At 40.8% G+C, this 15,182-nt stretch overlaps 1 protein-coding gene across 3 annotated transcripts in view; it reads left to right on the forward strand.

Annotated features, from left to right (window-relative positions):
• Nucleotides 1-15,182, forward strand: part of FSTL4 (follistatin like 4) — a 556,321-nt gene that overhangs the window by 460,496 nt on the left and 80,643 nt on the right. For all 3 annotated transcript variants that reach the window (XM_048488274.1, XM_048488276.1, XM_048488275.1), the window contains exon 7: nucleotides 4,558-4,724. In XM_048488274.1, the coding sequence (XP_048344231.1) occupies nucleotides 4,558-4,724 (167 nt within the window). The remainder of the gene's footprint in view (nucleotides 1-4,557; nucleotides 4,725-15,182) is intronic.

The following is a 15,182-nucleotide window of genomic DNA, read 5'->3' on the forward strand; positions in this document are numbered from 1 at the left end:
GCGGTTGTTATTTTTTCCAATTTATTGCCACTGTTATAGCTCTATCTTATACTAACCTCTGATTTAGATGACATTTTCTACTTTATCTTAGAGGTAAACTTCTGCCATTAATTGAAACTAAATAATGTTTGGTTCAGTATGAAAATAAAGCCTCTATGCTTTACTATAAAGGAACCTTCAAAAGCTTGTATAGAGGACTGTGCTGAAAGATTTTACAAATGTTTCATAGAATACAAATCATATTAGTGAATTACAAATATAGTAGTGTTTTCATTTTTAAAAAAATGCCCGTACATTAGCATCAAATATTTGCAATGATAACACCTGTAACTTGTGTTGAAAATTGAAGTATAATGTGAAGAAATGCTCAAAATATGCTGTCAGAATCCAAACTTATTCAGCTCTCTTTCAGATGCTTGGAATCAATTAGTAACTTTCAATTTAGTACAAACTATCCTCACTATTAACCTGAACTAGTGAACACTGATTTGTAGTTAGCCTGCTGTGAAATGTTATTTGAAACTGGTTTGCTATTCTGAGTATAGGGTTGATTCCAAAAGACATTGTAGGGGAAGATATGAAGCCATTAAATCAGACTGCCTCAAATGAATGAATGAATTAATGCTTGTTCACAATAATATGTATCCATATTCAAGCTTTTTCAACTGGCTAAATCTGATGATGCCCTCCATATCCTGGAATTTGGACTTCAGTATGTTCAGCTAAACTCCTCCAGCCTCATAAACCACTTGTGACAAAAACTTACCAATATGTGAATTCCATCCAAGTGAATGCTATCCATTCAGAGGCTATCAAAATGTCGCTACCATTTGCAACAGAGAGGGGAAATTATTTGGTACATCTTTTCTTAGATGTGCTGGGGCAGTGTGAAAAGTACGTTTCCCTAAAATTGGTCCAGGCAATGTCAGATTTCCTGATTTTTGTTTCATTGTAAGCTGCTTAATTTCTCTAGACACAAATAAAGGGAAAGTACTCCAAGGCAGCAGAAGAGATCTGATCAGATTACCCAGTGATTCAGTCCCTATCAAAGTTTCTTTTACAGTCTAACCAGACTTGACCCTCACAAAGAAAAAGCAGATATCACGTTTCTGTTGCCAGCCTTACAAACCCAAGCCCTTAGAACAGGGGTAGGGAACCTGCGGCTCTCCAGATGTTCAGGAACTACAATTCCCATCAGCCCCTACCAGCATGGCCAATTGGCCATGCTGACAGAGGCTGATGGGAATTGTAGTTCCTGAACATCTGGAGAGCCGCAGGTTCCCTACCCCTGCCTTAGAATGATGTAATTGTAACATTCTACAGTGGTATTTTTAAAATGACTTTCTAGCAAGTGTTGCTTGCTTAGCTCATCCACTTCAACAACATTTCTTAAAGTGCTGCTATTGTTGTCAAAATGAACAAAATACTCCATCTTTCAGTCTGGCAAAAATGTTGGGTTTAGAAAAATGTCAGCTTTGAAGGGAAATTGCTTGATCCAAGTCTAATTATTCTTGTTATTTAATCAGGGTAAGACTCTGCAGATTCCAACCAAGTTTTTTTCAGTGATGTAAAGGGTTTGTTTCTCTCTCTCTCTCTCTCTCTCCCCCCCCCTCCCTCCCTCTGTGTGTGTGTGTGTGTGTATGAAAAACATATTGCTTTACAGCATTCCTTGCTTTTCTGTTATCAATGCTTTTCTGTTAGCAATATTCAGCCTCTACTTAACTGAAACTGTGGGCACACAGATTATGTGGATTCAAGAGCCCTCTTTGAATTAATGCACTTGCTGTCATGTTTGTTTGGAATTCAGAAACTGGAGTAATACAGCACCAAAGGAGGTGTGAAATACCCCCTTCCCTTTTATCTTAATGGGCTATTAACTTGAAAACTCAGTTTGACATATTTGAATGTGTATCACTCCAAGGCCTAGTTTTTGCCAGAGCCTCAGTGGTTGAGCCAAGAAAAGATATCCAGGGAATGATAAAACTGTAAATGTTTCAATTTTGACAATACCTCTTGATTGCTCTACCACTTCTTGCTGCCTTTCCTTGAAATGCTTAATAACAGCTCTCTGCCACTGACAGTAATTCCACCATCAAATGCCTTACCTGTCTGTGTAGGCACACTGTTTGTTTTCCTCCTTTATAATAGTACACTAGGCAAATTATAATGACACTGTTGTGGGGTGTTTTGCTTGTGGTTTTTTCTAAGTACAAAATGTACTGGTGTCTTGATGCTTTGCAATGTTATTTTTCCCTGTGCAAGTGTTAATAAAAATGTAATATTAAAAGGAAAAGGTGAAGCATTTCAGTGGCAAAGTATCATTTCATACAAAGCATTTTTAGCATGGTTATCAGCCAGAAAAAGGTCAATAATTCTATAAAGCCTATGTAAGGATCTGCAGATTTTTAGAAGTGTCTGATCACTCAGTCTGTAACCTACCGTGTATCTCATCCCAAAATTACCTCATATTCCCTGTATCGCCTGTGCCTTCAACACAGTTAACTTGCATTTTAACAGTCAGTTTTTCCCTATTATTACCTCATCAGGGTCTTTTCCCTTCATCATGTACATCATGTCCCTTCTGTTGCAAGTGAGTGAAAACTTGTTCTGTTCCATTTAGCATTCCATCAGTGATCCCCCCTTCCGGGACAAATTTTAATTGCTTTCTAAATGCCGTTGTACATATTTTAACTCTGTTTTTAATCTGTTTTGATGATATGTTTGGGGGTAGGGCTTAATGGTCTTAAAATGTGAATTATCATATATATATTAAATTATTAACTGCCTTGATGGCCCTTCTGAGGACAGAAAGTCAGGATATACATTTTGTAAATAACAATTAAAAACCATCCCAACTGAATTTCCTCATACCATGAAGTTGTCAAAGACATAGGAGCTGTTTCATTACTTTAATTCAAACCAAGGGATTCGTTCACCTCACCTTCCAACATAATATATGCCACCACATGCAGATTTCATGATCCCTCCCTCCAGTTGCAGACAGTAATACCTCCCAAAATCCAGTTCCTGGATGGATCAGGATGGAGGGACATTTCAGACTGCCATAGGAGAGAGGAGCTGCAAATATCATGTTCCCCAGATACAGATTCTTACATCTCCAGGAAAATAACGCTGGGACCCTGGCAGTTAATAGCCTTTTGAGTCCCTATTTACAACTGTTTTCCCTATAATAACACTCTGGGGTTAGTGTCTTTATATTTGTATGAAAATTTGCCTTAAGCCTCCTTCAACATGGAGAAAGCACCTATCAATAGAGGAACATGTTTTGCAGCAGAGTTCCTCAGAAACAAAGCTATGCAAACTGAGCTTCTATTAGGATTCCTAAGCATTTTCTTAACAAGTTTGAATGTTCTCTACTGTGTTCCATTTGGCATTCCTCTTGGAGTCCTCTTTACTTTGATCCTCTTTACTTTGATCCAAGATCCAAACTCATGATTCATCCTGAGCTCCCAGCAGAAAATGTAGGAGGACAAAGAGTGACCAAGATGTTGTTTTTACTTGTTGGGATTGACTGGTTCCTCCTGTAGCTTTTATGTTTTCTGTCTTATCCCTCATTGTAAAGCCATCAACGTGGATCAATTATTCCTACAAATAATGGTTGTTCTAATAACGGATCAGTCTCTGGATCCTGCTGGTTTTCCATGCCATCATGCCATACCCATTTAGTTTACACACATGGCAGATGCCTGGTGGTCTCCAATCTCTCTTTCCATTGGCAGAAGTGCATCAGCCTATCCAATCCCATCCCATGCCTCATTTGAACCCCAGACAACAAGACCCACAACTATATTGCAGTGAATACTCTTATTTCCAGAATTCAGGGCAAGAGGAGATTTCATTTCAGTTCAGTAGTGATTATCCATGTGAATTGATTTGCACAATTCCATGAAATATTCAAGAAACATAAGATGATCCCTCAAACTTTACCTTTAAACAAGGCTAAATAGTTCTGATAGGGCATAAACTTTATCCAGTCTTCCAAGGGAAGAATCTGAACACTATTTTACTCAGTTTTCATCATCAGCAAATTATAATGTACCATCTTATTTACTCTGTGTAAATTATGCAGATCAAATAGATGTTGTCATTTATGTTTGTTGTAAAAAATTTTACTTGGTACTGGTCCAGGAGCAGTCTCAGGTTTGGCATTATGCCTATAAGAGCTGTAGAAATTGTGTTTTTATTCATGCTTTCTGATCTCAGAAAAACTTGTAGTTAAAATATTATTGTATTTAGTTTGTCCTACAGTCTAGTTAATATGAATTGGATTTCTGCAGGGTGGAAATGAGAATGGATGATATCACTGTCTTTCTCTAAATAGCTGGGAGGTAGCCTGACAACCAAGAAGAATGAAATAAAGGATTAGGCTGTAATCTGGGTTTATTGAAGTGTATCCTATTTCACATTGTTGTTCGAAAGTTGACCTTTTTTGCCATTTATATCTTAACTATTGCTGAAACCTCCCCGATCAATCAGTGAAAAGGCCAGATTCATTGTGTACATGATAATAATTACTTTTTGCTATTACTTTCACAGAGGTGGTCCAACTCACACTTCCTGAAGATCAAATGGTTAGCATGACCACAGTAACCGTAGGGCTGAGCACTGTATTGACCTGTGCTATCCGTGGACCTCTGAGGCCGCCGATCATCTGGAAACGCAACGGAGTCATGTTGAATTTTTTAGATTTGGAAGATATCAATGTAAGTCTTCAGTAATTTGTGCAATTTTTCTTGTGTAGAAAACTTAAAGTGATTTTTAACAGGTGATCAACAGAGAAACAGTGAAGGGCAAAGTCAGTAAATGCAAAAAAATTACTTAATGAAAATCTGATTTTGAATTTTCAGAGGATTACCAGTGTACTGTAAGCATCACTCTTCCAGGAAAGGCCTGTTTCTCAGCTTCAAAATGTAATACACATTATACCACCAAATAAATATCCCAAATACACATTCTGCAGTTAAGTGCCCACATTAAAGGACGAATTCTTGGTTTCAAGTGCTCCTCCCCCCAATATTAGTGGGCCTTTCCCCACTCCCTTCCATCCCCCCTATGGGCATCCCAGGCATGCACCCAGGCGTCCCCACGACCCCGCGCTCTGTGCGGGGTCGTCAAAAGGCGGCATTCGGAAGAGCGCCTGGGATGCCGCGCGCTAAGGGGGCACGACAGCGGCAGCGTCGGGGCGGCTGCGCTGTGGCCACCCCTGCCGTGGGGAGGGAGGAGGAACCCCGCGCTACTCTCCTCAAGTAGCTCGGGGCTTACGGTAAGTGGGGAAAGGCCCAGTGTTACAAGGGGAAACAGCTAAAATACCCTGTTTTAACATTTCTTAATTTTTTAAAGTGTTGCCTATTGTGTTAGCGTTACTTGAATACCATATTGGAATAAGGCACCTAATTCTTTTTTTAATTTTTAGGGGAAAGAAGACATAGACAAACAGGGTAAACAGTCAGCATCCTTGTCAATTTCCAGTCACTGTACTCCTTAAAAAACTTCTTCTGATCAGATTCCTTGGTTCAGGAATTTTTATATTAACATTATTTTCAGGCAATCAATCTTTCATTATAATACATAGATAATATCTTGATAATGATTCTTTGATTTCTTTAGCCTGGAGACTTACTATCTCACATGCAATTAAAGAGAATCCTAATGATCCAACAGTAAAATAACAGAACTATAGAGGGTTCTCATTATTCATTCACTGCTTTAATTTGTCTAGACGTATGCAATGACTATTTTTATCACAGCTGTAAATCTTACTTCATCATGTTTCACCCATAAAGAAATTGAATTTGCTAAACTGATGCTATTATTAAAAATAAATTATAACTCTGGTGATGAAGGTGGATTAGAAGACTTTTTTATTTTGTTCCAGACTTCAAGGATTTATGCTATAAAGTGACAGGGGTACATATTTTTTAGCTTTTTGAGAACTTCCCCTAAAAGACAAGAACAAATGTGAAACTCCTATGTTACGAAGGAAAGAAAAAAAAGAGATGGACTGTAGTCACTGATTAAAAGGGCTACTTAGTTAAAAGGATATGGCATAACATAATAGCTAATACCACCAGTGTGAAAAAGTTGACAAACATTATTGAGATGTTTAGGGTAGGGTTGCCAGCTATAAGTAGGTGATTCCTGGAGATTTAATGATAGAGCCTTGAGAAGGCAGGATTTGAAGAGCAGAGAGATGTCAGCAGGGTATTGTGCCATAGAATCACCCTCCAAAGCAACCATTACCTTCAGGGGAACTGATATCTATTGTCTAGAGTACAGTGGAATACCAAGTGATCTCCAGGGTCCACCTGGAGGTTGGAAATCCTCGTGATGATAGTGTAGACAGCCAGTCAAAAGGCCTTTCAATTGACAATTCATCTTAATGTGAAACCATACCTGATAAATCGCCATTTTGTCTTGAGGGAGAGATAAATGTGAGATGATTTCCCTGAAACCCTATTGGTGTCCTTTCTACCATTATGTTTCCACTTGAAAGCCACTTGGTATCCACAATCTCATCCAAAATTGCTTTTTTAGATATCTTCTCATATCAGAAGCATAGCTGGGTCATACTGCGCCGGGTATGCACTCTGTGTTTTCCGCCCCCTTCTCTGCAGTGTCCTGCCCGCTGGCCCCTGCCCCCCGCCCCCCCACACTTACCTTAGTGAAACAGTGCAGGCTGGAGAAGTGACCTGTTCCCTTCAGGCTGAAAATGGCCTGGTGGGAACTATACTTCCCATGAGACCTTGGGGCTTGCAAGGTCTCCCGAGAAGTGTAGTTCCCACACATGCCATTTTCAGTCTGAAGGGAACAGGACGCTTCTCCAGCCTGAACTGTTTCACTAAGGTAAGTGTGGGGGGTGCCATGGGCAGCGGGTGCTGCGGGCGGATGGGGGGAATGATTTCCCACCCTCCCCAGGTGCACGCTCAGTGCAACACACATATCCCTGCCCCCGGTAGCTCTGCCTGTGACTCATATTCCCAGTTAGTTCCCATTCTCTGTTCCTCCCACGTTCCCATCATGTGCTTTCTCCCCAAGACAAAAATGCGAGAAGTTATATCATGCTCATGTGTTTCCAATTCTGTTTTAATGGTTATTTGCTGGATTTTGTAAGTAGGGATGTACATTTGGTTAAATCAACCTGAAAAAAATAGCCAAAAATACCTAACTTGTATTTTTGAGCTTTTTTTCTTCTGCAGGAAAGAAAAAGCAGAAACCAGTAGAAGTCAGCAATCCCAATCTGAAAAAGCTGGAAAAACCCTCAGCTTTTTCAAGATTGGGACTGCCAGCTTCAACCTCTATAAAGGGGGAGGACTTCCCTATTTAGCTGCCAGAGAGTGCCTGAGTTCTGCAGAGCTCCTGCACATTGCAATGAATCCTGCAAAGCTTGCAATATCTCCCCCTTCAGTTTGTTCTAAGAAGATCCTGTTTTGGCAATGGTTCTTGGGCCTGATTCTAGGTTCTGTAGGGTTCACAAGATCCTCCCTTTTGTTTGTTCTACAAAGATTTTCCATTTTGACGATGGTTCTCTTGGGCTTGGTCCTGGTTCCACAGGGCTCACAAGATTCCCCCTACAGTTTGTTCAGCAAAAAGCCTCCATTTTGACTTGGTTTTATTGGACTTGATCCTGGTACTACAGGTCTTGCAAGAGTCTTCCCTTTAATTAGTTCTGCAGAGATCCTCCATTCTGACAATGGTTCTCATGGTCTTGATCCTGGTTGAAGGACTTGCAAGATCCCACCCACACACCTTCTGTTTCTGCTTCTGAGATTCTCTGATGTGACATACATTCTGCTATTTTTGTATTGCCTGAGTGACCCTGGGTTCTGATGGGGTCTTGCACATTGCCAAGGGTTCTGATGGGCTTGCAGAAGTGGCCCCCCTGATCTTAAGACTGTTGTGCAGGGCTTCCATAGGTTGCACTTGGTTGTGCAAAGTGGAAAAAACCCCACCACCAAAATGCTGGAATTCTGTATTTTGACAATAGTCCATTTGAGTTTGCACTGCCAGAGTGGGTCTGTGCTGTTCCCCCCCCCCCTTTGATTTTATACCCCACTTTTCTCTACTGTAAGGATTCTCAAAGCAGCTTAAAATTGCCTTCTTTTCCCCCTCCCCACAACAGACACCCTATGAGGTAAGTGAAGCTGAGAGAGTTCTGTGACTACCCCAGGGTCACCCGTCAGGCTTCATCTGGAGAAGCAATGAATCAAACCTGCTTCTCCAGCTTAGAGTCTGCTGCTTTTAACCACCATATCATGTTAGCTGTTCTGATGGGAACATGCACATTTCATCTGGTTCATTTCGGCTGGCAAAAGTGCCACCCCACCTTCAGTTTCCACTCCAGAGATTCTCTGGTTTGACATAGGTTTTGCTATTCTTGCACTGCTTGAGTGGGTCTGGGGTGTAATGGCCATAGGATATAAGGAAGCCATTTTTTTCAAATTCTTGAGAGGAAAAATCCCCATACAGATATATTTGGAAATCCCCCCCCCCCAATTCAGCTCAATATACCCAAATCCAAAAAAAATCAGCTCAATATACCCAAATCCAAAATTTACTGATTTTTTTATGCATACCCCTACTTGTAAGACTTTGCTTAGTAGGCCTGAAGCCTCACCAACTGAGGTACACATCAAGTGTATTTTTCTTTTCACCTGTCAACCTCATTAATGAAGTTAGGGTGTAGCAAACAGCAAATCATAGTGTTTCAGTTTCACTTTAAAATCATTTTCAACTTCGCTGCACAACAGTATCAGGCTATGTTTTGGCCTCCTTTTTAATTTACTTTTTGAAAAGTAGTTAAGATTGTTGTAAGTTCCATCTTTCAGAATTAAAGCAGTTAATATTTACTACATCTTGCAATATTTACTACATCTTGCAAGTCTGTAGAATGTAAGGTATAATACAAGTGGTACATTTATAACTACATATCATTTTAATGCTGACACCCATTCTTAGCCAATGATTTCTTAAATCTGACCATCTATATAACTCTTAGTTGTTTTTGTTCCACAAGCAAAATGTTACTCTTTAATGTCACCGATATTTAATGTTTCAAAATGCCTATTGTGCAGTTTAATTAAGTTGTGTCATTGTGCACAGGTTTATGTCTTTCCACTTATTGTACTTTATTTTTAAAGTCCTAATAATTCAGTTTCAGGTCTATTATTTTGATAATAAGATTTTTTTAATGCAAAAGAGATAACATGACATCAACATATTGACTGATGTTAAATGTATTCTGGATGTACTCTATGCTGGAGATAATTAGGAAAGGAATTGATAATAAAACTGCAAAGATTGTCATGCCCTTATATTCTGAAAGCAGGTGGATGCGACCGCATCTTACAGGAGTGCACTTGTGTTCAGTTCTGGTCACCACATCTCAAAAAGGATATTGAAGAGATAGAAAAAGTGCAGAGAAGGGCAACGAGGATGATTGAGGGACTGGAAGAGCACCTTCAGCTTATGGGAGAGGAATTGAGAGGGCTGCAAAGCGTTTTGGGACTCTTTAGTTTGGAGAGGAGACGTCTGAGGGGGGATATGATTGAAGTCTATAAAATTATGCATGGGGTCGAAAATGTTGACAGAGAGAAATTTTTCTCTCTTTCTCACAATACTAGAACCAGGGGGCATCCATTGAAAATGCTGGGGGGAAGAATTAGGACTAATAAAATGGAAACACTTTGCTTTCCACTACAATTAGTTGATTGGTGTTTGGAATATGCTGCCACAGGAGGTGGTGATGGCCCACTAACCTGGATAGCTTTAAAAGGGGCTTGGACAGAATTTCTATGGGATGGAGAAGTCGGTTATATTATGGCTACCAATCTTGATCCCTCTTTGCTCTGAGGATTGCAAATGCCTTAGCAGACCAGGTGCTCCGGAGCAACAGCCGCATGAAGGCCATTGCTTTTTTCCACATCCTGCAATGTGAGGCTCCCAAAGGAAGCACCCTGGGTGACTGCACACTGCGCCGAGTAGCAGAGAGCTGGACTAGATGGACTCTGGTCTGATCCAGCTGGCTTGTTCTTATGTTCTTATGGATAATTTATATCTAATACATTCCATATAGTTCAGTGAATAAAACTGTGAATACTGCATATAGCAAATAGCTAAGCTGAGAAACAACATCCTTGACAGGCATCTCAACATCTCACTGCTTTTAAAAAAGTGATTTTAAATATTCCTTTTTTGTTTCTAAAGCAGCTTTTTGACCTTGTGTTCAATTGTATTGAACATAAATGTAGGAAATTGCCATTTTTTAATTCATGCAATGTTTACTAGTAATCTGCTGATTAGTTGTGAATGAGTTAATTGGATGGTCTTTTACTGTTCATGTGATCTTGTGTTAAAGTATAAAGTTACACATTGTTGCAGATACTGTTTATCTTACAGCAGTGATTCCCAGACTATGGGCCAGAACATACCATTGTATAAAGCTGTGCTACATTCTCATTTCTGCCTGCCAATATACCGTGTATACTCGTGTATAAGTTGACCTGCATATAAGTCAAGGCACCTAATTTTACCACCAAAAACTGCGGAAACGTATTGACTCGCGTATAAGTCGAGGGTGGGAAATGCAGCAGCTACTGGTAAATTTCAAAAATAAAAATAGATACCAATAAAATTACATTAGTTGAGGCATCAGTAAGTTAGATGTTTTTGAATATTTATTTCAAAGAAAAACAGTAAACTAGCTCTGTAAGCCCTGATTCTCCCTTTAAATCCACTCAGAAGTGGGGGGGGATGATTTAAAGGGTGAATCTGGGGAAAATGTGAGGGTGCCTGTCAGGGGAGGAATGTTTATGTTAGCAGTACCAACATTTCAGAGTATCTTTAGGAGATCCTCCTGATGATACAATGCAGGTTTGGTGAAGTTTGGTTCAGGGGGTCCAAATTTATGGACCCTCAAAATGGTAGCCCCATCTAATATTAGCTTCCATTGGAAACAATGGGGAATGGGAGCACCCACTTTGGGGATCCATAACTTTGGACCCCCTGAACCAAACATCACCAAACCTGGCTGGAATCTGGAAGAGATTATCCTGATGATACTACTCAGGTTTAGTGAAGTTTGGTTCAAATGATCCATAGTTATGGACCCTCAAAATGTGCTGTACCCCCTGAACCAAACTTCACCAAATCTGGCTGGTATCATCAGGAGTGTCACCTGATGATACCTTGAAATTTTGGTGCTGCAAGCCTAAAAACTGTAAAAACCCTAAAATACTTTTTTAAAATACACCTCACTTGCGTATAAGTCGAGGCTTTTTCAGCACAAAAAATGTGCTGAAAAATTAGACTTATATGCGAATATATACGGTAAGTAAAGTGATAATATTTTGAGGGAGAAAATAAGGACATGAAGGGATTTTCTGATGCAGGAGGTGGCTTGGATCCTGTTTTAAGCCACCTCTCCCTGTTTCCTCACAAAGTCAGGGAGAGGCAGGTATTTATGCTAGACTCATGTCCATGTGAATAAGGCCTACTTTCCATTTTAATAGAAATTCACACTGAAAAAGTCAACACTTAAGGAATGGAATCTCCCTCTACTGACAGTTGGTGTGCAACAGAAGCTCCTGGTGTCCGTATTAATTTTGTTTTGAGAGGATAACATGTACATAAATACCTAAAGTTTCTAGAAAAGCTTGAAAAAAATCTAGAAAATCTTGAAAATAGACATATTAAAAACTGTGTTTATCTGGAGCATAGTAAAATGCCCAAGCACTGTTCAGAGTGCTTGGGCCTCCCTGCCACAAGTGCCTCCCATCCACTGCAGCTCTCCTGGGCCTGGGGTCACCCATATAAGGATTCTTCCCCAGCGGGTTGCAGTGAGCCTAGGCAGCGTGACCAGGAGTCCAGAGGCACAGTTTCCAGACAGAATGAATGGGTTGTTTATTTAACTAAAATGGAAGGGAAAAGAAAGAAACTAGACAAAGAGAAGTTTAATGTCAACATCCTGGGCTAGAAAATTGTTCTTTGTTTTTATTTGCAGAATATATACTCAACGTTTCTATCTCACAAGGAACACTGAGGCAGCTAGCAATTAAAATATATAAAATAAAATCACATTTTAAAACCATTTGAAATGACCCCCCCCCCCCACACACACACACACAAATACACATAATTCAAACAACAGGTAAAACATTAGTCAGGAAGGAGGGATCATTGAGGGAATGTCAAATGGAACAAAAAAAACCCTACACCCACTAGCAGGAAACTGCAACCAAAGAAAACAGATGAATGTCCCCTGGGGGAAGAGTTTTTTGGTGTCAAGACCAAGAAGGCTCCCTCCTGATTAATAACCCACATAATCTAAAGAAGGTAGGTACACCTGAAGCTGGGCTTCCAAAGATGTATGTTATGGTCAGGCAAGTTCTCAGTGGAGTAGGCAGTCCTTCAGGTATGTCAGTTGCAAACAATGTAGGGCTTTGAATGTCAGGGCCATCACTTTGAATTGTGTCGAGAGGAAAATTGGGAGCCAGTGTAAGTAGGCCAAAATTGGGATGATGTAGTCACTATGACCCACTCCAGTCAACATCTTGGTTGCAGTAATCTGTACCACTGAAATTTCTGAACACTTCTCAAGAGCAGCCCCACACAGAGAGCATTGCAACAATCCAATCTAGATATAACCAGGGCATTCACCACAACAAGCAGATCTTTTCTGCCCAGCAAAAACTGCAGCTGGCTAACCAGTCACAGCTGGTAAAAGAACTCTTGGTGACAGGTTGCTCCTGCTTATCTAGCTGTGAGAACAGAACCAAGAGTACCCCCAGACCATGGACCTGTTTTTTTCAAGGGGAATGTAGCCCCATCCTTAAATTCTGCTTAGAAGTAGCTCTTCCATCCTGTCAAAATTAAGGTTCAGTTTATTAACCTGCATTCAATCCAAAAATGAATCAAGGCACCGGTTGAGAGATTCTATAGTGTTCCTGGGATCAGTTGAAACCTCAAGATAGAGCTGAGTGCCAGCCGAATATTGATGACAACCCAGCCCAAATCTCCATATAACTTCACCCAGTGGTTTCATTTAGATGTTAAAGAACATAGGGGACAAGTTGGAATCTTGCAGGACCACATAGGCAGCTGAGCAACTGTCCTCCAATACTGCCTGCTGAAAACTATCCTCCAGGTAAGACAAGAATCACCACAGAATGGTGTTTCCCAATTCTAGCCCAGGTAGGTGGTCCAGAAGGATCTTATAACAGATGGCATCGAAAGGTACTGAGAAGTTCAGGAAAATCAACAAAGTTGCTCTCCTCTACATCTCCAGCTCATTGTAACCAAGGCTGTTTCAATTCTCTAACCAAGCCTAAATCCAGACTGAAAAGGATCTAAATAATTTGCCTCATCCAGGAAAGTTTGGAGATTTCCAGCCACCACCCATTGAGTACCTTGCTCAAGGATGGACTATTTGAGACTGGTCAATAATTGTTGAGATCTCCTAAAACCAGGGTAGGTTTCTTGAGATGTGGTTGCACTGCACCCTATTTCAAGGTTGAAGCAACCACTCCTCTTTTAAGGAAGCATTTATTAACACTTGAACCCAGTCAACCATCCTAACCCCAACAGATTTAAGTAACCAAGAAGGACAAGGTCATACAAGTGGTTGGTAGACCTCAAACTGTCAGGGATTCTGTCCACATTCTCTGACTGAATAAACTGAAAAGTATCCAAAAATTGGACAAGTTTGGGACCTAGCATCATCTGACCCTGTCACTACTAATGTAGAATCCAAGTTGGAACAGATGCAGGAGTTTTATCTGCAAAGTGCTGAGCAAAGCTGTCACAGCAAACTAACCAACAGTTTACCTTGTCTTATTGGTCAGATCCCAAGAGGCCTCTGACCACTCAGAACAGCTCTGCTGATTTAAACTGTGAAGAAACAATGGCACTGTTTATTTGTCATCATCACTGCCACAAAATGTGCTTTAAAATGAGCTTTCAACCAAGTCTTATTGGATTAATCCTGAATCATCCTCCACTGTCACTCTATCTGTCTCCCTTATCTTTTCATTACTTATAGCCCTTCAGTAAACCAAGAGCTACCTGGCTAACACTTGAAAGAGTAGTCCTGGGAGCAATTGTATCCATTACTCAGGTCATTTCCTTATTCCAGAGGTCATCAACAGAAGCACCAATTATATCAACAGGAAAATTGCCTAGAGCCACCAGACACCATAAGGATTAATCTGTGTCCAGGTGCAGATCATTTTAACTGATTTCCACCCCAGCAGCATCTTGGTATCCTTGTAAGTCTAAACCCAAGTAAATAGTGAGATGTCACAATGTTGCCAACCTCTAGGCAGAGGCTGGAGCTTTCTCGCTATTACAACTGATCTCCAGGTGACAGAGATCTGTTCATCTGGAGAAAACAACCACTTTGGAAGGTGTACTCTATGGCATTATAGCCTGCTGAAGTCCTTCCACTCCCCAAAATCTCCAGATAGTCTCCAGCCGAGAGCTGGAAACCATGACAAACGAAATGTTGTTAATTGCGCTACGCTCAGTACATTAGATATATCACTTCAAACCTGTTAGTGTTCTGGATGAGACACCATGCTGGGAAGATAGGATTCTTACAGATTACAAAAACACCTCCTCCCCACCTTCCAGATTTATGCTGATGTGTCACCTGGGGGGGAACTATTGGAAGAGATTAAGCACTCCCCCTTTTCCTAGCCAAATCTCAGTGATGCATGCCAGATCAGACCTCTTATCCAGGATGAAATTCCAGGTGACTGCTGTTTTTCCTGGGACGGACCTGGATTTGAGCATCAGGATTTTATAGTCTAGCAGTTTGTGGATATACCACCATCCATGCAATTTAGATGGGGGAGAATGCTGCAGCAGGTGGGGACAGTGCAGTGAAGGCACAACTGCACCACCTCTAAAGGGGTTCCAAGTGGCTCAGAAAGGAGATAAATTTGAAAGTCCTTCTCCCATCCGAATCACCCCATAGCCCAAACAGGCTTACACCACATTTTTGTGAGCCCAACTTTAGTTGGCTTCCACTACATTTCAGCCTGGGAACTCTGCCCTCTGAGCCCACACACTCACACCATAATAGAGTTCCCAGGCTGGAACTTCAGTGGAAGCCAACTGAAGTTGGGCTTACTCCCAGGAGTGCCCCGCCCCACCTTCTGGGCCAA

The sequence above is a fragment of the Sphaerodactylus townsendi genome, linkage group LG03 (genome assembly GCF_021028975.2).
Source record: "Sphaerodactylus townsendi isolate TG3544 linkage group LG03, MPM_Stown_v2.3, whole genome shotgun sequence".
Lineage (NCBI taxonomy): Eukaryota > Metazoa > Chordata > Lepidosauria > Squamata > Sphaerodactylidae > Sphaerodactylus > Sphaerodactylus townsendi.